The sequence below is a fragment of the Scophthalmus maximus genome, chromosome 11 (assembly GCF_022379125.1).
Source record: "Scophthalmus maximus strain ysfricsl-2021 chromosome 11, ASM2237912v1, whole genome shotgun sequence".
Taxonomy (NCBI): domain Eukaryota; kingdom Metazoa; phylum Chordata; class Actinopteri; order Pleuronectiformes; family Scophthalmidae; genus Scophthalmus; species Scophthalmus maximus.
In genome coordinates, this window is record NC_061525.1 from 242,508 (window position 1) to 266,222 (window position 23,715).

Genomic DNA, 23,715 nt, shown 5'->3' on the forward strand with positions numbered 1-23,715 from the left:
TTCAACCCGTCAGTTTGTTTGTTTGATTGTTAGCAGGATTACGCAAAAAACACTGAAGAGATTTTCATGAAACTTGGTGCCCCAAGAACCCATTAAATGTTGCACGGATCATAGGGGTGGATCCAGGAATTTTTCATCACTTTCTGTTACATTGCGAAATAGGAGTTTTTTAACATGTGTTAGGAATGTGGATGCAAATAAAAATCAGTATGTAGCGGATTTAAATGTGTGTTCCTCTGGATGAACTCATACTTGAAACGTCACTTTCTGTTTTTTAAACTCACCTTTAGCAAATGGCTTTTACTTAATTGTTTTTAGCTATTACTTATTCAATTCAATTCAATTTTATTTGTATAGTGCCAAATCACAACATATGTTGTCTCAAGGCACTTAACATAGTGAGGTCAATATTATAATATTACAGGGAAACCCAATAAATCCCACAATGAGCAAGCACTTGGCGACTGTGGATGAGAAAAAACTCCCTTGTAACAGTAAGAAATCTCTGGCAGAACCGGACTCAGTTGTGGGCGGTCATTTGTCTCGACCGGTCGGGGTGAGGAGAAAAAAGTTGGGAGAGGTGGGCAGAAAGAGAACAATTGTACAACCGCTGCTTTAATCTTTTTCAAGGATTTTAGAGATAAAGGGGAGGTTTGATATGGGTCTATAGTTAGCGAAGATATGTGAATCTAGAGTTGTTTTTTTGAGCAGAGGTTTAACTACTGCCACCTTAAAGGCCTTTGGTACATAGCCTGTTAATAGAGATAAATGTATCTGATCAAATATGGAACTATTGATTAAAGGTAATACATCCTTAAATAGCCTTGATGGAATAGGATCTAAAAGGGTTCGATGAAGTGACAAGTGAAGTCAGCTCAGCCAGATCTATAGGGGAAAAGCAATCTAAATATAAATTAGGCGATACTGATGGTTCCAAGGCTACTGTACTGGACAGTGTGTCTGTGCTATTAGTGGGAAGAAGCTGATAATTTTTTTCTCTGATGGTAATAATCTAATTAGTAAACAAGCTTATTAAATCATTGCTACTAAGACTTGAAGAAATAGACTGTTCAGTAGAGCTTTTACTCTCTGGCTACAGCCTGGGTACAGTGCTGAAGAGGAACCTGGGGTTATTTTTATTTTCCTCTATCAGTGAAGAATAACATGTGGTTCTTGGATTTCAGAGGGCTTTCTTATGTAATTAAACTTTTTTTCCAGTCTAGGTGAGAATCATCTTGATAATTGGAACCCCAATTCCTTTCTAACCTATGTGACGTCTGTTTTAAAACACGTGTCTATGTCTATGTAAACCATGGAGCTATCCTCTGTTTAACTATCTTCTTTTTCAGGGGGGGCGATAGTGTCGAGTGTGGCACGTAGTGAGGCTGCTGCACTATCAACAACATCATCAATTTGTGTGGGAGTAAAGTTTTGATAACTATCCTGCACTGTATCAACACATGGCAGTGGAGTAAATAACAATGGAATTTTTCCTTGAATTTACTTACATTTTTGTGATGGACACCTGCTGTAATAGAACTTCTCTCCACATTCAGTAAAGTTAATAATCAAGAATTCAAATGTAACTAAGTAGTGATCGGACAGTGGTTTTTGAGGAAATATATGTAATATAGATTTTCAATTTCTATGCCATATGTCAGAATGAGGTCGAGGGTGTGATTAAAACAGTGAGTGGGTTTATTTACATTTACATGTTGAATAAAAACAATTGTGTCTATTAGTTAATTAAAGGCAGAACTAAGACTGTAGTTGGCAACATCCAATGTTGAAATCACCCACTATAATGACTTTATCTTTGCTAAGCACCAAGTCAGATAAAACGTCTGAAAATTAAGATAAAAATTCAGTGTCAGGGCCTGGTGGTCGATATACAACGACTACAATAACTGTTTTTTTTTTTTACATTTCCAGCTTGGTTGTAAGAGGCTAAGAGTTAGGCTTTCAAAAGTTAAACAATGTTTAGGTCGAGGGTTGAGCAATAAGTCTGATTGGAAAATTGCTGCTACCCCTCCTCCTTGGCCTGTGATCCGAGAAGTATTACTACTACAGTACTATAAGAGAGAGGTGTTGATTCATTCAAACTAACATACTCTTCTGGCTGTAGCCAGGTTTCAATCATATACAATAAATCAATGTGATCATCAGTTATCAGATCATTCACTAACAAAGATTTAGATGGGGGTGACCTAATATTTAACAATCCACATTTTATTGTTCTATTTTTAAGTTCGTTTTTATTTATTTGTGTTGATCTTTATAAGGTTTGTATGAATCACACCTCTTTTATTTACTTTTAGTTTAAGTAGTTGAAGTGGTCAGGGGGCAGAAAGAGTTTCTATGGGGTATTGTGGGGGCGACTGCTGTAATAGAAGTGCAGAGAAGCGTGTAAGACTGCAACTCTGCTTCCTGGTCCCAACTCTGAAATGTCACGGGTTTGACCGTCTAGGAGTCAGGTTTCTAGAAATGAGAGCTGCACTATCCAAAGTAGGATGAATTCTGTCTCTCTTCACCAGACTAGGAATTCTCCAAAAGGTGAGCCAGTTATCTATGAAGCCCACATTGTTATCTGGACACCACCTCGACAAACAGCGGTTTAGTGATGATGTGCGGCTATACATGTCATCATTGTTCAAGTTGGGCAGGGGTCGAGAGAAATCTACTGAGTCCGACATTGCTTTTGCATAAGTATACACCAAATCAATATTCATCCTGTGACCTCCAATTGGTGTAATCGGTTGTCGTTACTGCCGACGTGAATAATAATTTTACCATATCGACGTTTATCCTTAGCCAGCAGTTTTAGATAGGATTCAACTTCGCCTGGTCTTGCCCAAGGGATGCAGACTATGGTCGCTGGTTTTGCGTTCCTCAAATAGAGTCACCAATGATCAGATTTGTGTCCTCAGTGTGTGTGTCGAAAGGGGAGAATTAATTGGAGACGCGAAGTAGTTGGTGGTGAACCGTGAGCTTCTATTTAGGAATAAGCTTCGTATAGCGGACAGTCACCCAGCCGCCCTGTCCTCCCAGCTGCTCGGGAGCTGCTGGGGGACCTGAAGAAGCTACACTGCAGCGGCTCACACCGACTAGCGGGGACTGGCTAACAGTATCATCTAATGATTTACTCTACATGGTGCAGAGCTGCGCTTCTAAAAGACTGAGCCTCGCCTCCATCCTGGCAAACAAACTACACTTATTACAAGTAGCGCTGAAGGAGGCAGAACATTGACATTGACATTCAGTCTATTGTAAGCCAGCAGGAGAGGCCACAAGTAACTCAATAAGACAGAACTTTACACCAATCCACCTGTGGGTGAGGGTGAGTGGCTTTTCACACAAATGCATGCTTATTTGAAACATGTCATGGAATGAAAGGGCAGAGTAGAAATGCACGAAAAACATGATGTTGTACTTTGTTATTGTTGTTGCAATTAGTGTCAGTGTTAACTTTTGTACCATAGTTGAATGATGATTTTTTTAGATGCCATTTCACTGAAATAATGGCATGTCACTCAGGAATTAAAAATAGAAATGTTGGTAAAATAAACATTGTTTACCATTATATATTTTTTTGTTTTCATTAATTTAGAAGCTATTATTGGCTAATTGAATGATGGGGTTACAGTATCTTACTGGTGGACATGCACGGTCACAATCTGGCCTTCAGGTAGTGAGGATAACATTTTTGTGACAAAATAAGTGAGCGTCTTATGTCAACTACAATAACTAAGATGTGAAATGTCGTAGTGTCAAACAGAACAAGGAAAGAAACATTATTTCTGCCATAAAAAACCCTAACCCTTACCCTAGTGGGGAAAAACTTAACCTCACTAAAAGATATTAAAACCACGTTTCAATCATTTTACCAGGTTTTATACACATTAGTTCACGAACCGGCCCATATTGAGATAAAAAAATTCCTTCAAAATATAGACTTAGGCCACATAACAGAAGACCAAGGTGCTGCTCTTGACAAAACATTCACCATAGAAGATTTTCACAAAGCCTTCAAAGCAACCTTTAATAAAGCACCAGGCCCAGATGGCAACTGGCAAAATCTCATCACATATGAACACTGCCAACATTGCTGTTATACACAAACCAGACAAAGACCCTACACTCCCATCTAGCTACCATCCTTTATCTCTAATAAATACAGACATAGATAGAGTCAACTGGACATTTTATTTCACCACCATAGACAAATTTGGTTTCGGAAAATCATTCACTAACTGGATCAAACTACTGTATAACTCACCAAAAGCCACATTCACAAAAAACGGATTAGTATCATCAAGTTTCACACTGCACAGGGGGACACGACAAGGATGCACACTCTCCCCCTCCCTCTTCGCCATCTACATAGAGCCACTTGTCGCATCTGTCCACCAGAACACTCTCATTACAGGAGTACAATCCATCACAGTCTACCATAAAATAAGTCTCTACACAGATGATATCTTGCTCTCCCTACAGAAGCCACAAATGTCTCTACAAGAAACCATGAACCTATTCAACAGATTCTCTAAAATCTCAACGTACTCAATTAACTGTTTAAAGTCAACACTCTTACATCTCTTTAAAAAAAAGCTGGAATCTGGCAGCCCTACCTCCACCAATCCCTCACTCTACCAACACCATAAGATATTTAGGTATTAATTTTTCCCCCAAGCTGTCAGAGCTAGTGCACCTAAACTTCCATCCACTCACCAAAACTATAGAAGACGACACAAAACGATGGATGAATTTACCAGTCTCACTAATTGGAAGAATTATATATAAAAAAAATATATAACCAAGATGACAGTACTAGCTAAAATAAACGTCCTTCTCTCAATGATACCAGCCCAACCACCACTCACATGGTTCAAATCTCTAGACTCAACAATAACAAAATTATACTGGAAAAAGTAAAAAACCTAGAATTGAACTGACAACACTACAAAAACCCGAAAACCTGAGTGGTCTTGATGAACCTCATTTTTTCAATTACTTCCTGGCCAATTAACTGCTAATCATAGCCAAATGGATCCACCCAACAGAACATTGTCAATCATGGCTAGATTTAGAGCAACAGCAATGCAATTAACTAGATATCTCAAACCTGCCATTTCTCAGCCCCTCCATAAAACGACACAATTGCTTTAAAAACATCACAATAGCTACAGCTCTGACAGCTTGGTGGAAAGTTCCCAAAAACAAACACACCATGTGAATTCACACCACTATGGAACAACCCAGACTTCACCCAGGAAAAAAAAAACACTGAATCTCAAACATTGGTAACACAAAGGAATCACACAGCTCAAACATAATCCATAACGCAGCCTTCATTCCCTTTCCGGAACTAACACATAGGTACAAAATGAATAATAAATGTTTTTTTCAATATCTACAACTCAAATCAGCAATAGCACACACAATTGATTTAAAGCAAGATACTCTTCAAACATCTACAATAGCAGTAGAAATAATGAAGACCACAACAACCAAAACAACTCTTTCCAAACTCTACAAGTTCATCACACCTGACTCAACAATATCCCTCCCCATCGCTAAATGGGAGAAAGACTTAGCCATACCAATAAACAATGACACCCGGACTAAAATTTGCACAAATCCATTCTCAATGACAAATAAACCCAACCTCCAACTCATACAGTATAAGGTCAACCACAGAACACATTACATAAAAAAAGGCACCAAACGGGCCTATCTGACTCACCCAACTGTTCACTATGCCCCTCCAACATCTTAGACGACTACATACACGCAATTTGGCACTGCCCACCTGTACAACACTTCTGGAAGGAAATCACTAACTGTCACCAAGAAAACCATACTCCCAACCTGCAAAAGCAGGAAAAAACCTCACATATCATTATGGATAGACCTCTTCACATAACACATAACAATGAAATAAATGTCTGCATCTATTTACCACAGTTTACCAGTTTCTGAAAACTATGGAGCCAATCCTCTCTGCACTAACCTCCAACTGACATAACATCACATAACATTCATTTACACTAACCATCCTCAATTATTTCACAACATAATTTTTTTCTTCTATTATCCCCCCCACACTTATTTTATTTGATTTAATTTGTGCATTTATTACTCAATTTTGATCTCTACTTGTAATTACTTATCTACCTACCTGTCTTCTTCGCGACTCCCAACATTACAATATCACCACCTCAACATGCATCATAATTAATTGGTCTCTTAGTATTGTTATTGTTATTACTATTATTATTATTATTATTATTATTATTATTATTATTATTATTGTTATTGTTATTGTTATTAGTATTATTATTAATTTCATAACTCTATTTTCTTTAACTTACTTGGTTCACTGGCACAAGCACTACAATCAACATTTTCATTTAAAATGTTTTTGTCTATTATCATAACTATATCTTTATGAACACAATAATTTTTTTCTATTATTATTATGATTATAACTACTATAATTTACTTATTTGTTTTTGTATTGTTTTAAAAAAAAATCCTCTGTTTCTTCATTTATGAATTTTCCCGCCTCCTGGCTCCCATACATCGCTCTGTTTTGTATTATCCCATTGTATTTAGTATCTCTGGTTTGTCTAATCATCCCTTTATCGACATCATACAACCATATTTACACCATCATACCAATATTTCAAACACTCGTGCATATCAATCATTGTATTTTTTCCTGTCTCCCCTAATTCATCACTCTCTCTTTTTTTCCCTCTTTCCTAAATTGGAATCCACTAGCTCCATCCTTAATTGGAATCCATAATCTTCATCCATCCTCACACAACATTTTTATCCCTATTATATATCTTTAAATCCATTCTTTCAGATAATATACAGCATATCAGCAACAATCATACCATCTCTCTCACACAATTCTATCTATCTTGCTCTCATTTCCTTGCTTTCCCCTTACATCCTGCCCCCATTAATATTATTATTAATAACATTATTTATTTAATATATTTATTGCATTATTGTTATTTTTCTCCTCTCTGGCTTGGAGGAGGGAAGAGAGGAAGAAAGGAAGGGGGGGGAAATTAAATAAAAAATAAACAAATAGAGAATCAAAACAACCTTAAAAACCAAACTTGATCCCTCACGAACAAGCTCTCCTCCTTTGGGTCTGGGGGCTGTTCTGAAAGGAAAAAACAAAGGTAAATGAGCACATCCCTCGACACCCAGCTCCCTCCCCAGGGTCTGAGAGCGACTGAGGAAATGGGAGCAGTGTCAACAATTTGACATAAAATTGGAGAAAGAAAAACCCACAAACACAACTCTTTTTTTTTAATCTCCCCTCTCTTCTCTTTTTAAATACATATATACAGTATATGTATGTATTTCCATTATATATATTTGTATATATAGACATATATCATTATTATTATTATTGTATTTAATTATCTCTCTTTATATTCATAGTCACCACTGTACAAACTAAGTTATGTATTTTACTCGCTGATTCTCTTCATTCCCTCACTTGTTGTATTGTGCATTAAATAAATAAGATAAATAAAATAAATAAATAAAACCTTTTCATCAGTGACAGAATATGGACATCAATATTCGCCCCTCTAAATCTGTCTGCCAAGTTCTTAGAACTTCTAAGCATCCCAAGTCCCTCAAACAGAAAGCGAGCCATTTTTCCACAATTAGACTAAAGAGCAATTTCAGACTACAGGATTCGCCTCTCTAAAACGGTATGCCAAGTTTCATGTGATTCTAGGCATCCCATGTTCCCCTCAAACACATTCGTATTTGATGGCGAATTATGTGTCACCGTGGCAACAGCGTTTAATACATGGTTAAACCTTTCAGAATATAATACCGTCAACATCTGTCACAACTTAACTGAGCATATTTGAGGTGGATCTGGTGAACCTGCAAGGCAGAGGACGTGAAATCATAAAACATGTGACTTCCTGTTGCCAGGAGGTGGCACAATGAAGTGCTGTGAATATTGATATGTAGATGTGTTGAGGGCGCGACCGTTATCATGCCAGAGAAGTTTGGGCTTGATCGGAGCAGTGTTAATTTTGGCAGCTATTTTAGATTAAGTCTTAGTCATAGTTGTTAGACGAAAATGCTTATTAGATTTAGTCACAATTTAGTCAGTTTTATCCTTCATAGTTTCAGTCTAGTTTAAGTCCACGGAAAGTTTTCATTGGGACTGTCACTATAGGATAAAATGCAGAACAAATTAAATCTTAAAATTACTCCAAACAACAGACTGGCAAACAAGGAGGATGGCATGAATATGTTAAACCAATCAATCACAAATTTGATTTGAAAACGATAAATGGTTCAGCCTTAATGATGTTGTTATCATCTTCTGTAAAATGCTGAGAGCATTTCAGACTTGCCAGTAATGATGCTGGTGCGTTCTGATCAAAATTGTTTCCTTTTTATTACTAAGACCTGAGTAATAAAAGTACTCAGAGTCTTTGCACCATTCAACATCTGCTGGTAACCAGTGGTAACTTACACTTACTGCCTCCTTTATTACCCTGTGTGTCGTATATATATCCCAATCAGGTAATGCTTACTTTTTAAAAATGAAATTATGTCCTGTGCACATGCACGCAGTTTGCTATCATCCCCACCAGCTGCACAACTAGAGCAGGTCTGCCAACCTTCTGATTTATGTATGTTTGGAACATACAACAAACAGAAGGCAAACAGAGAAATCTGTATCTACTGACGTTATGCTGACGTATTTCCCAGTTGATATGCAGGTTTTGTCCCCAAATGTACAAGCCTTCTCCATTTAACTGGTCTTTTTTCGGACACACACACACACACACACACACACACACACTCACACACAATTAGCCCCTTACCCTAACCTTAACCATCACAACTAAATGCCTAGCCCTAACCCTAACCTAAGCCCAAATTTTAACCCTAACAGCCCTTGGATGGTGTCAGAAAGTGAGAACCGGAAAAAATGTCGCCACTTTCCCAAAATGTCCATTAGATCTGGAATGGTGCTCACAAAGATATCTGTATAAGTAAACACACACACACACAAACACACACGCAGCATGAGCAGCATATAAGATAATGTGCTTGACGCCAACCCCACTGCACACTGCCCTCCAACCAGCCCTCTGGGGGGCAGGAATGAACTCAGATGGCCACAAGTGTGTGTGTGTTTGTGTGTGTGTGTGTGTGTGCGCACGCGCACGATGTTAAACAGAGAGAGAGAGAGAACTCTGCCCAGATGTCTGTTTATAGTCCTTCCAGCTCCGGCTGCCTCTGGGGTATTGTGGGATTTGTAACAACTGAGAATAACAGCAGGCTAAATTCGATCTCTACAGCAGAAAAGGCAGTGGTGCCTCAGGCTGCTTCATACTAATGAACATTGTCCACACAGATGCCATTTATTTCACTATAAACATAATCATAAACACAATTAGGAAATAAATGACTTCGACAGACTTGTTGGTTGGGATTTAAGGAGCCTGGAGTCCACTGCCTTGCTGATGAGATTTTTGAAAGTGAGTACAGAGTAGCTGTTGGTGTAACAAAGCGTTGAACATATAAAGTCATGGTTTGTTTTGTTAACCATCATGCAATACCTGAATGCATTATTCTGTTTATAACCTATGTATACAGAGAAGACAGGTTAACGTACTATTAGGTAAAGTACTGCATACTGTCATGTAACCCTAAATGAGCTGTATTACATCCATTGTAGTTCCATTTACTCCCTGGTAACCGCTGACCTAAATCATGATAGGAAACTCAAATCATATTTGCCTGAATAGAAATAATAAAAGAGAATCAAAAAGAGCTTAAAACATTTTTTTTTATCCGCCATGAGTAAATTGTTTGGCAGTGATAGAAATGTCAGAATGTCTCATCAACATGGTTCTTATATCTCTTGGACACTGACACACTTAGCTGAAGATTCAAATATAGATTTTAGCAGTGTTGATTTACAGTGTCAATGAAGAGACAGATAACGCAGACTCTGTTGGATCCTAAACCATGTAAAATATCACTTACATGCCAAATGATGACCAGTGCCAATACGCTGAGGTTAGACATGTTGTGATTTGACTGTGCTTTAAGTCAGTAAGTAAAGAATGACAATTGAATAGAAACAGCCTGGGTCCCAAGGGTAAATGTAGTTAGTGTCCTGCATTCTGCATAAGTGTGCCTCCCTGTTGGCACTAGTGTTCCAAAGGAAAGATGTACTGACCCAGTAAAGCTGACTGAGACTAATCTGAGACAGTTTCAGCATGAAAATTCCCGAACGTTGGAGACGCAGGGCTGCAGTTGTCATGTATTTCAGGAAAAGGGTTACAATAGGGTCATGGCAAAGCAGCCCATCATTTTATTCTCTGCAGTTATTTTCTTTAGTGTTTGTTTTGGTGTTGCTAAACTTCCTAGCCATACAATTATTTTGTTCCTTCTCAAACCACCTCTGGTTTTTCAGAAACTTGCAATTGACTGTCAGAGTCCACACAAGGATGATGTCAGCCTTCATTTTGGTTGCCCAGTAACTGTGACACCTCCTCCCCTCCCTACTTCCAGTCAATCTCTGTAGTCCAATTTATAATTAGTTGCCTGTCAGGCCTGGGAGTTGAAAGGTCAAGTCTTGAATATGTGCATGCCTTTTGTTGCTCTAAATTCCTCCCACTGTGGCTAACCTTTTTTCTCCATGTCTCTGTCTGTTTTTTTGTGTTTCAGGATTGAGTCATGGTGGAATGGATGTGAAAATGGGCCAGTGGGCAGGTATGCAAGCCCCTCTCCTCAGCCTGGCCCTTCTGCTGCCATTGCTGCTGTTCAAGCCACCACTCTGCTGCAGCCAGAGCACACAGGGGGGCCCTCAGGATGGACCTCACTTTGGCTTCACTCAGGCTGTCTACCATGCCACAGTTTATGAAAACTCAGCAGCACGTACCTACGCCAACAGTAAAGTTAAAATGGGCATCCACCTGGCCCTGCGCTCCTGGGAGATCCGCTACAGAATCACATCAGGTGATGATGAAGGGCTATTCAAGGCTGAGGAGTTTGTGCTGGGTGATTTCTGCTTCTTGCGCATAAGGACTAAGGGTGGAAACGCAGCCATCTTGAACCGAGAGATTCAGGATAATTATGTATTGACAGTGAAAGCCTCTGTCAAGGGAGATGCTTTCCTTGAGACCTGGACTAAAGTCAGCATCCAGGTTTTGGATATGAATGACCTACGACCCTTGTTCTCTCCCACCACTTACTCCGTCACCATCGCGGAGAGCACACCTCTCAGGACCAGCATAGCACAAGTTACCGCGACAGATGCAGATATTGGCTCCAATGGGGAGTTTTACTATTTTTTCAAGGAGAAAATGGAACTATTTGCAGTACACCCAACAAGTGGAGTTGTTTCTCTCAGTGGAAAGCTTAATGTTGATGAGCAGAGCCGGTATGACTTAGAAATCCTTGCAGTGGACCGTGGCATGAAGCTCTATGGAAATAATGGGGTCAGCAGCACAGCCAAGCTTTTTGTTCATGTAGAGCGTGTGAATGAGCATGCCCCAATGATGAATGTGGTCACCCACAGTCCATCGTGGCTTGATAAAAACCCTGTGTATGCCATGGTCACTGTTGACGACCTAGATGAAGGCATAAATGGAGAAATAGACTCAGTGGATATTGTCGGTGGAGACCCCTCAGAGCAGTTTTTTGTAGAAAGATCTGAGCAAGGTGAATTTGCCATAAAAGCCTCTGAGTCAGTAAATTGGGAGATATATCCTTATGGCTGTAACCTTACTTTGCAGGCTAAAGACAGGGGAACCCCACAGAAGTACTCTGTTGCCAAACTTGTCCACATTATCGTTAAGAAACAGCAGATAGAGGAAGCTAAATTTGAGAAGGAGATGTATGAGGTTAGTCTGAATGAAATTTCACCACCAGGCACAATTGTAGAGGCTGTTAAAATCAAACCAGAGCCTGATGATGCAGAATACATCCTAACTCCTTCTGCAGATTCAGCTTTTTTTCAAATTACCACCCTAACAGGTGTCATCTCAACCAATAGCTGGTTCACTCAGGTGGACCAGGATGTCTTTAATCTTGAGGTACTGGAAATAGATAGTGAGCTCAAAGTTAAAGTACGGGTGGCCATTGAGGATGCCAATGATAATACACCAACATTTGCTCAGTCTTCTTATGAGACTTTTGTAAATGAAAGTGTACCAGTTGGGACCAATGTATTAACAGTTTCTGCTGTGGATGAGGATAAAGGAGAAAATGGATACATTACTTACAGTATTTCCAGCCTTCAGCCATTACCTTTCAAAATCAACCAGTTTTCTGGCATCATCAGCACCACTAAAGAGCTGGACTTTGAATCCTCACCAGAGAGCATTTTGTTTGTTGTCAGGGCATCTGACTGGGGCTCACCTTATAGGCGAGAGAGTGAAGTCAATGTTACAATCCACTTGGAAAATGTAAATGATAACCAGCCATTGTTTGAGAACGTAGAATGCCAGGGCATGATCTCAAGGGATTTCCCAGTGGATGAACCGATAACCACAATGTCAGCGATTGATATAGATGAGTTAGAGCTAGTTAAATATAAAATAATTTCAGGTAATGAAGGGGGGTACTTCAACCTGAACCCAGATTCAGGGGTCCTTGCATTGCGATGTTCCCTTGCTTCATCCAGTCCAAAGAACATTATCTTCAGTCTAAAAATAACTGCCACAGATGGTGAGAACTTTTCTGATCCTATGTTTGTCAACATCTCAGTTATTCATGGGAAATCTCCTCCCAGAGGTTTCAACTGTAAAGAGACAAGGGTAGCCCAAAAGTTGGCTGAAAAGTTACTCAAAAAGTCCAAAGCTAGCACCAAGCACAAAATTGAGGAAGGTTTCATTGACCTTTTTTCAGTCAATCGGCAAACGCCCCAATTTGACAAAGCTTTTCCTACAGATATTGCTGTGCGGGAAGACCTAAAGATTGGCTCGAGTGTTTTCAAGGTTAACGCCTACGATGGTGACACAGGTTTCAATGGTCAGATTATATACTCTATTTCAGATGGAAACACTGACAGCTGTTTTAGCATTGACATGGAGACAGGCGTTGTTGGTGTCTTCCTTCCCATGGACAGAGAAAAGAGAGATCGCTATCTCCTCAACCTAACTATCTTTGATCTTGGCCTGCCACAGAAAACGGCGTGGCGTTTGCTTACTGTCTACATAGAAGACACTAATGATAATGCTCCACAATTTTTGCAAGAAGGAGGCTACAGAATTGTAATACCTGAAAATACTGCCATTGGCACAGATGTCATCCAGGTTGAGGCCACTGACAAAGATCTTGGACCCAATGGGGAGATTGTATACTCTGTTTTGACCAGCACCACCCAGTTTAGTATAAACTCCACTAATGGCATAGTATACGTTGCTGGCCAACTAGACAGGGAGTTTGTTTCTACTTTTAACCTGAAGATTGAGGCTCGTGACAAGGCAGATAAAGGGAACCAGAGGTTTTCTGTGTCCACTTTGAAAATCATATTAGAAGATGTGAATGACTGCCCCCCACTATTTATCCCCAGTGTGTACAAAGCCAAGGCTCTGGAGGATCTTCCACTAGGAACAGTTGTTGCATGGTTAGAAACACTGGATCCAGATTTGGGGTTGGGAGGCCAGGTCAGGTACTCTCTTGCCAATGACTACAACGGGTGGTTTGAGGTAGACGGGGCCAGTGGGGCTATTCGACTAACAAAGGAGCTTGACTATGAGACCCAGCAGTTCTACAACCTCACTGTGAAGGCCAAAGACAAGGGAAGGCCTGTTTCTCTTCTCTCTGTAACATTTGTGGAGGTGGAAGTGGTAGACGTGAACGAAAATCTCTACGCCCCATACTTTTCCCACTTTGCCTTGACAGGGTTAGTTAAAGAGAATGCCCGCATTGGAACTACACTACTCCAAGTCACTGCTAATGATGATGACACAGGTAGAGATGGAGAAATCCAGTACTCTATTCGTGATGGAAGTGGGCTCGGACGATTTGCCATTGATGAAGAGACAGGTGAGTGTTCTTTGAAAATTGTCCAATGTATATCATGCTTTTAATCATTACTGCATTATTCCTGGGATTGAAATATATAAAACTGCAGATGAAAGAGTTTAATTGCAATAGACTAGTTATTTTGTCATTTTGACACACATTGTATTTTTTACTAAGACCTGGCATTTTATGTGATGTATAAAACTTCATGCTTCCCAGTGAGCTATGGGAGATAGTACACTCATGTTGAAAAGGGGTAGTTTCAATGTACAGAGTTGAAAACTGTGAAAGGACCGTATACTTGAAAGCAGTGTTTGTGATTGATAACTTTACCAAACCTTACCAAAATTGTAATATATTCCAATTCACTGCTGGTCATTGCAGCTGTGCTATCAACACATCTTGGACCAATAAAATCTATGGCTCGCCAAGCTTCATCAAATGTTTAGTTGCTATCATAACAGTATTTTTTAGTGGTGATGGACAGATCTCAGTATGAGCATTCCCTCTTGAAGGAACACAAGCTCTGTCTTGTAAGCGTTGATTTTCTTTTTCTTTAAGTGGTGTCTGCCAAGTCATCCATCAGCATCCCCTATAGGCTCTGTTGAATTGCAGGGTGTTATCAACAAAGCATTGGTAGACGCGAGGTGGCAGTGATATCCAGGCTTAAGTTGAAGTGAACCACTTGCAGGGACACTGGCATGAAGATCATCAAATTAAATTTAAAGATACTAAGTATTTGCTGGACACAACAAATATTTTTGTGTGAATCCACAGCCAACCTGTTTTGGCCTCTGGCCTGAAAAAAAGGCTCTTTATTTGGTGTTTCAGTGTGGTTTAAACACGTGTGTTTATTCTTCAAGAGTGGAGGAGTAATGTTTCTGTGATGGTTTCTGACCTAAAATAATGAGACAGTGGGTGGCTTAATGCTAGAGAGAGGACATCATAGCCTGTTGCTACTGTGTATGTCAATGTAAATGTATTGTAGTATGTCAATAGTTGTTTTAACTGCATAGCCTTGGCTTCCTATATTCACACACTCACACTTACTTTGGAAACCTAACCTCTTTATTTCATTCTTGCACCAACTTCGTTCAGCAAGAGGCTGAACACATCAAGACCACTCTAAATCACATGGTCACTCTACCCTGGGAACTAATGTGCTATGGGAGAGAAAGAGAGTAAAGGAGAAAAGAAGAAAGTTTATACAGTGATTAATTTCTAACAGCCAGGGAAGCCTGTAGCTTTGTTTCTCAATAAAAGCAGCATTGTGGTGAGCCTTGAATGTTCAGCCAGGAGTTAACTGATGTTGAGGAAACACACGCACAAACGAACAGGTGCACGCACGCACGCACACACACACACACACACACACACACACAGGGTAAATCTAAACAAGAAAAGTACTGAGCTGATGATATTAGTATTAGTTAATTATTAGTAATAGTTACAAAACATGTATGGTTGAAGATGTGAGTCATGTATAGTACATTAAAGAATGTATGTATGGTGTGAGCTGCAAACAATCAACTCTTTCCAGTAATAAAATGTCCATAAGTCCATATCAAAGGGGGCTTTTTATAACTTCACATCTTACTTTATAAGTAACAATTTTATATTATTATTATTTTATTTATCCTTTATTTCACATGGAAGGTCCCATGAGATACAATATCTCTTCTTCAAGGGAGTCCTGGTTAAGATTTCAGCAAATGAAAATTAAAAAAAAAGTTCCACACGATACAAACAAAGACAGATAACATTGACACATAATACAACACTTAAAACAATTAAAAGCATCAAAAGCAATGGCAATGTTCTAAGAAGAGTTGAGAAGATTTTAGAGAAGTTTTAAGATGTACTTATGTCCATTGAACCATTTCATATAATTTACAGTGATGAGATCTTGCGGTTGTACCAGTGACAAACCGCAAAGCAGAATGATGAACAACATCCAGTTTATTCAGAAGGGATAAAACAATTAAAACAATTAAAAGCATCAAAAGCAATGGCAATGTTCTAAGAAGAGTTGAGAAGATTTTAGAGAAGTTTTAAGATGTACTAATGTCCATTGAACCATTTCATATAATTTACAGTGATGAGATCTTGCGGTTGTACCAGTGACAAACCGCAAAGCAGAGTGATGAACAACATCCAGTTTATTCAGAAGGGATATTGATGCATGCATGTATATTACATCACCATAATCTAAGGCTGATAAGAACGTACTCTGGACTTATAGTTTTTCTAGCATTAAAAGGAAAAAAAATATTTTCAGGAAAATAAAAATTTAATTTCAGCCAAACTTTTCCTAACAGGCTATCTTTATGGAATCTAAAAGATAACTTGTCGTCAAGCCAGATGCCAAGGTACCTATAACAGGTTATCCTCTCTAAATGAGTGCCATCTCGTGTTAAAACTGTGCAGTCAGATGGTGAACGAGAACGTGAAAGACCATAAATTTGGTCTTTTGGGTTTTTAATACAAGTTTTAACGACCCGAAACCGCTGTAATGGGTTAAAAGCAGACTGTAAAGAATCTATCGCCACTTGCCGTGATGTTGCAGTTGTATAAATAATTGTATCATCCGCGTATAGGTGAACCTTTGCTTGATCTAAACCCAAACCAATATTATCTATATAAATAGAGAAGATAAAATTGATCCTTGAGGAACACCTGTCTTTACCAATAGTGAAGCAGAGTTACAATTATTCATGGGTACACGTTGAGTTCTGCCAGACAAATAATTGGAAAACCAATTCAACACAATGTCACTGAAACCTATACTTTGCAGACTTTGCAAGATAAGACCATGATCTACAAGTATCAAATGCTTTACATAAATCAATAAACACTGCAGCGCATAGTTTTTTGTTATCCAGAGCAGTAAAAATATCATGTTACAGAAGTTACAGCAGTTATGGTGCTGTGACCCACTGCATAGACAAAGATTAAGAATAGATGCAATGGGCCTAGCAATCAAATCTGCCGAAGTCTTTAAAAAGTAAGGATCAATCTGGTCTGGGCCAGCAGACTTTTTGCAATCGAGGTTTAACAGGGCTTTACGAACTTGGGAGGTGGAAATAGTGGAAAAGTTGAAACCGTTTACAGAACAACTTGAGGTCGTTGGTGGCTTCACTATCTGTAGCATCTACAGGGAGACATTACTGGGTGATTAATCCTCCATTGATGAAATGTTTATTAAATGCATCCACTATGTTTTGTTTACCCTTGATTTCACTTTGATTTATCTTTAGAAATTCAGGTAGAGTAGGAGGTGCTGATGATTTGACCAATTTCCAGAATGTACTAGGGTCATTTAGGTTTTTATATATTATATTAAGATAATGCTCACTTTTTTTTCCATTTTTCTCAGGCTAGTGCATGTTTCTCAGTGCCCGTAATCTACCCAGTGCTTAGCATCATTAGTTCTTTTCGACTTGGTCCATGCATTATCCCGTTTTCTGATAGAAGTTGCAATAGTGTCATTGAACCATGGGTTATCTTTACCGCTAACTCTCAATCTGCTCAAAGCTGCATGGTTATCAATCAGGGACAGGAAAGTGGTTTTAAAATGATTCCATGCCAACTCAACATCCAACCTTTCACAGAAAAAGTTCATATCACTATAATAAAATTCATACAGGAAGGCATGTTCGTTCAAACATTTCAATTTTCTTTTAAAAATATATTGAGGCTTAGTTTTGGGAAGTTTACAGTTTCCAACACAGGCAACTGTGCAATTAACACTAACATTTTTACAGAATATTCCAACAGCTCAATATTTATGTGGAGTATTTGTAAGAATGACGTCAAGCAGGGTAGACTTGTCCATATGTATTGGGTTTAGTAATGTGGGAAAAAAGTATCAGTTGCGATAGATGTAGAGCGTCGCAAATGTCATTAAGTGCCTTTGACGAGAATGGTAACCAGTCCCAGTTTAGGTCTCCCAACTTATGGAGGGTGTCTGAGAGCAGAGTGGAAGCTTCATGTGTCACAGTCTGCTAACCTCCATACTGGCTCCAGTAAATTTCCACTCACCCCACCTCTGCTCCTATCTACCAGCCAGCCACACCCACCTCATTTGTTCATTCCCCTCACCTGCTCTCAGCTGCATCTCATCCAAAATCAAACCCAGTATATAAGCCTCTCCAGTACACAGACTCAGTGCCAGATTGTTCTTTGCATCGATGACGGACTTTCCAGCGTTTGGACTGATTTCCCGGCTTTGACACTGCTTCACCCTGACTTCCCTTCCTCGTCTCTGCCACGGTAAAAACCTCTGCCTTCTGCCCCTGATTACGAGCTTTGTCAGTGTGTTTCTGGAGCACTGTCTGCCTGTCTCCTCCCCATACCTGCTCTTCCTCATGAGTTTCCAGCCATCAATGCTGTGGGTTGCCTTATCTTACAGACTCAAAGCTGTGTTACACCCCGGTCGTCTGGACTGCTCCTGGGTGCCTGCTCTTCTGCCTGGTATACGCTACAGGCTGCCTTTAGCCTGTTTTCTCTGCCAACCTGCTGGTCTGCTGCAATAAAGGACATTGCCAACTCTCCCCGTGGTGTACTGCTCTTGGGTTCAATCCCCCCCACGATGCATCATGTGATGCCGGCGGAGGGCGGCAGCATCCTTCTACTATGAGATCAGTCTCGTTTGGGAGTTTTCACAGACAGTTCGAAGCACTTAGGTTTACTGAATGATTCGACGCAAAAGCAGTTCAATGGCGCTTTGGCATGAATCACAAATCCCCCTCCTTTATTTGCACATTAAATTCTGAAGCCATTATATCCATCAATTTGTATCATGTTGTTCAGGATCGATGGTTTCAGCCACGTCTCTGACAGAACTATACTGTTGCATTCTGTCAGTTTCGTCCACAGACGAACAGCATTGATTTTATTAATCAAGCTGCGCACGTTAAGATGAATGAAACGTAATCCACAGCTGGATTTTCTGGATGTGCCAGTTCAGGACCTGGACCTGGGTTAGGGTGGATGTTACCTGATAACAGTAGAAGAACAATCCTCCAGATTCTCTTTGCTGGGTGGCCTGGGTCAGTTCTCCGTCTGCACCCACATGCAGCCAAAGTAAACTTGGACAAGCGCATCTCTGCCCACTGCTGCAGCTCCTGCAGGTGCAGGCCCTCATGGCCACACAACCCAGCGAGAAACCCTGACGTAATCCAATGTAATGGATAATGTAATGTAAACAATGTAAATGGATCGACGTCCGAATACAGCATGGTAACAGTTCCTCTGGAAATAATCCAAAAGGAAACCCACCGTCAGATCTTGATTTATCCACCACCGATGCTGTCAACGCAAAACTGACTAGCAGGTAGAGTCACCCGACAGGCAGCATTATAGAAGTAAGTTTATTATCACCGTAGCCTAGTTGTTATCAGGCCATCAAGTGAATGTTAGCACTTTCTAAATGTTAATTCAAAAAAACTAAAACAGAGCATGAACGTAACAGTGGACCAACAAACTCATAAAAACCCCCAGGAAAAAAAGACAACAAAACACCTGTGCACCTACTTGAGACATACTATTCAGGTTCACTTATTCACTAGTAAATCATTAGCATGCATATAAGGAGCATACTGTCTCTCTATTAGTCATTGTTAAGCAGTTATCAATTTTGTATTCTAGATGACTAAGTCCTACAGTCACTTGGCCTTTACTGCCTTTTGATAGTAAGTGAGGAAGTTGTTGAACATAAAAATTCTAATCTTAATGGCCCCGGTTGTGAGAGTACGCTGGGGTGGTTGTGTTCGCCGCTTCTCCATCTGAGCTTTAATTTAAGTCTGTTTGTTTTACTTCTGCTCCTCAGCAAGTTTTATTTTCTGATCCTGCTTTTTGTTAGCTTATCCTTTCGTCAATTCCTGCTTGGATTGTTCAATAACCCTACTGGAATGGACTTTCACTTACCTGTCACATTTTTCCTCGGCCTCTGTTAAATCCCACGTCCAGTAGCTGTTTGTTTTTTGCTAGCAGCCGCTAGCCAGCCATCAACAACCATCGAGCTAACCAGCTCCCTGCATCTTCAGGTATATTCACGGATAGTCTTTCAAAAGTTGTCCGTATTGTTCATGTAGACGACGACCGCTGACTCTTCAAGTTAGCTGCCAGCTAACCACTTGCTACTCCACTGCTACTCCACTCCAGGACAACTAGCTGGTTAGCTTGCAGCCTTCTGCCAACGGGCAACCACCAACAAGCTAGCCAGCTCTCCGCCATCACATTGCCTGTCTCCACTCACTCGCCCCCCTCATCACCTCGGTTAAAAACTCCTCTCTGTCCATTTGCCTTGTCCCCCCCGCCCTCAAACTCGCTGCTGTCATACCCTACTAAAACAAAACGGACTTAACCCAGAATCCCTCAACAATTTTGTGACCCATCTCCAACCTCCCCTTCGTTTTAAAAATCTTAGAAAGAGGAGTTTCCTCCCAGCTAAAATCTCAGCTTGACCGCAATAACCTCTACGAACCCTTCCAATCCGGCTTCTGCTCAAGATACAGCACGAAACAGCTCTTTCAAAGGTCACCAATAACATTCTTCTCTCTGCTGACTCTGGTTCCCTCTCCATCCTCATCCTCCTTGACCTCAGCGCCTTCTTCGACACTATCAGCCACTCCATCCTCATCTCCCGCTTCCAGTCCTTACTTGGCATCCCCAGCACTGCTCTCACCTGGTTTAAATCTTATCTTTCCAACAGACACCAATTCATTCCTGTCAACAATTGCAAATCCCCCACTGCCATAGTCACTCATGGTTTCCCCCAGGGCTCGGTACTTGGTCCCCTATTTTTCATACTTTACATCCTCCCACTCGGTCTAATCATCCGCCAACATGTCCTTTGTTTTCACTATTACGCTGACGACACTCAGCTCTACCATCTCTGCAGCACCCACACCACCATATGTCCAGAACTCTGCTGCCCATATGCTCAACCTGCACCCTCCGCTCTGACCACATCACCCCTGTCCCCCATGACCTCCACTGGCTCCACATCAAATACCGGATTGATTTAAAAATACTACTCATCACCTTCAAAGCTCTCAACAACCCCTCCCTACCTCTCTTACCTCTTCCACCACCACAGCCCTACCTGTCGCCTCAGATCCGCTGATGCCAACCTCCTCCAAGCCATCATGACTAAGCTCTGGACCTGGGGCGACAGAGCCTTTGCTGCAGCCACCCCTTCCCTCAAAACTCACCTCTTCATTCTTTCTTTTAACCTTTAAACTTAAACTTTTGTTTTGTTTGTTTGTTAAGCGTCTTTGAGCATTTGTAAAAGCGCTATATAAATATGATGTATTATTATTACTATTATTATTATTAATATGCTTTTCTCTGTATGGGCCCTTGTCATTCCACCTCCCAGAATGCAATGATATGAAGTGTCATCTTATCGTCATGCTCGAACAACTTCTTCAAAGTCAAGTGATCCCAGCTAATTTTGTCTATTCATCTATGTTTACAGATAGGATTGATGTTAGGCCTGGGCGATATGGAAAAATCTTATCTCGATAATTTTTTTCATATTGATCGATATCGATATATATCAAGATGTGAGTCAAATCACTTTCTGTCAAGCTTAACGGTTGTGAGATGTAAAAATATAATATTTAAACCAAAGTTAATTTTGGTTTAAGTATTATTTATTTTCTGTGAGAAGTTGAACCTGACAAATGTACTGTAGAACATTTTACAACTGCTGCTATATAATGCAGTTGTATAATACAACTGCTGCAACTGCTACAAATGCTTTTGACACTGTTATCATTCCTGAGAAATTTGGTGAAGATATGACCATGTGGAGTGGAGTTATGCCAGTCTGATTTTTCATTGGGGCACATCGCAATTCGCCGCAATGCCACTGGGAGGGTATCAGACGAAAAGTCACAGATTTCTCAACATCCCATCAACAAAGTGTTGAAACCTTTCTGTGCAAGGTTGAGGTGGATCTGGTGAACCTGTAAGGCAGATGTCATAAAAGTATAGAACATGTAACTTCCTGTCTCCAGCAGGTGGTGCTATAACTGTGGCTCAATATTGACATGTAGATATGTTGAGGGCGGGACTGTCCTCATTCCTGAGGAAGTTGGTGAAGATATGACCCACTGGAGTGGAGTTATGTTAGTCTGATGTTTCATGGCGTCACATAGAAATTTGCCGCCACGCCACGGGGAGAACGTTAGATGAAACTTCACAGATGTCTCCGAACCACATCATCAAAGTGTTCTCTGAGGAAGTTTGAGGTGGATCTTGGTTTACCAGTTTATCTATCATTTAGGCAACATCAAAATTTGCCGCTTGGCCACGCCCATGGTGTTTGACATAATAAAAATCTTTTGATAAGTTTTCATCACAAAGGTCTTTAGATGACAGCAACTGAATATGGAGTTGCTGTGATTAATTCTGTAGGAGGATATTGTTAAAGTATGATGCAGCAAAATGCATCAATTTTGCACACAAAATTCCAAATGGCCGACATACAGGTGGGCAGAGCTAATGGCTCCAAGAGGGTTTTTTGCCATTTCAGACCTGAGGATTCACCCCTCTCAACGTGTCTGCAAAGTTTCATGAGATTCTAAGCATCCAAAGTCCCTTAAACACATATTCGTATTTGATGGTCAACTATAGGTCGCCATGGCAACACTGTTTAACACATGGTCAAATGTTTCATAATATGACACCATGGCGTCACCCTGATGTTTGCTGCCATGCCATGGGGGCGTCTGACGAAAAGTCACATCATCAGTTTTTTGAGCAATTTTAACGTGGATCTGGTCAACCTGCAAGGCAGAGGACATAAAAGTATGCTATCAATATTGACATGAAGCTGTGTTGAGGGTGGGACTGTCATCATGCCTGAGAAGTTTGGGTCAGATCGGACCATGTATCTTCGATTAGGTGCAACTTCCCGTTTCATGGTGAATGATTGAAATTTGCACGCCATCTGGCGAAAAGTCAGGATTTTGATAACTTTCCATCCACTAAGCCTTTGATGACATACACTAAATTTGAAGTAGGTCATATGAAATCTGTAGGAGTAGTTCGTTAAAATATAACGTGTGAAATGGCAAAAACTTTGCAAAAATGTCAGTTTCAAATCAAAATGGCAACTTCCCGTTGAAATTATGATATGACTCCAATGGAGTTTTTGGTGTTTTTGAACATGATAAATATGCATGCCAAATTTCATTCATGTAGGTGAAACCTGAACGAGGGGCTCAATTTTAGCAAATTTGTAGGTGGCGCTGTCAACCATTTTGCCACGCCCATGCTGAAGATTCATTTTACACAAATAAGATCCCATTTCTTTTGGAGCATTACCCCATGAGATACCATCAAAATATTGACTAATTAGTGGCGGTTGGTAATAAAAAATTTGGGGGAGGTGCAAACAGAAAGCAGCTCTTCAAAGCTCAGCAAAACAACCACCACTACCTTTTTTTAAAAAACAATTATGTATTTAAGAAGATATGGGCAATACAAACCCCTGCAAAATTAAACTTACAATTATAAGAAGATAGTTTTTTTTAACTATATCCTCCCAGAGAACTCATACTAGAAACAACAGTCTGGGCTTTATATCACGAAGGGAAATTGAAGTATTGAATAATTGAAGCAATGACTCAATATATATTTAGCATGTCTCTTACA

At 40.1% G+C, this 23,715-nt stretch overlaps 1 protein-coding gene across 12 annotated transcripts in view; it reads left to right on the forward strand.

Moving 5' to 3' along the window:
* The window catches only part of fat3a (FAT atypical cadherin 3a), a 178,896-nt gene that overhangs the window by 50,165 nt on the left and 105,016 nt on the right, over window positions 1-23,715 (forward strand). For all 12 annotated transcript variants that reach the window (XR_004789805.2, XM_047335447.1, XM_035622805.2 and 9 more), the window contains one exon: window positions 10,741-14,067. Coding sequence is in view for 11 of the 12 variants with exons in the window: in XM_047335447.1 (XP_047191403.1) it covers window positions 10,741-14,067 (3,327 nt within the window). In the remaining variant the exon portion in view is untranslated. The remainder of the gene's footprint in view (window positions 1-10,740; window positions 14,068-23,715) is intronic.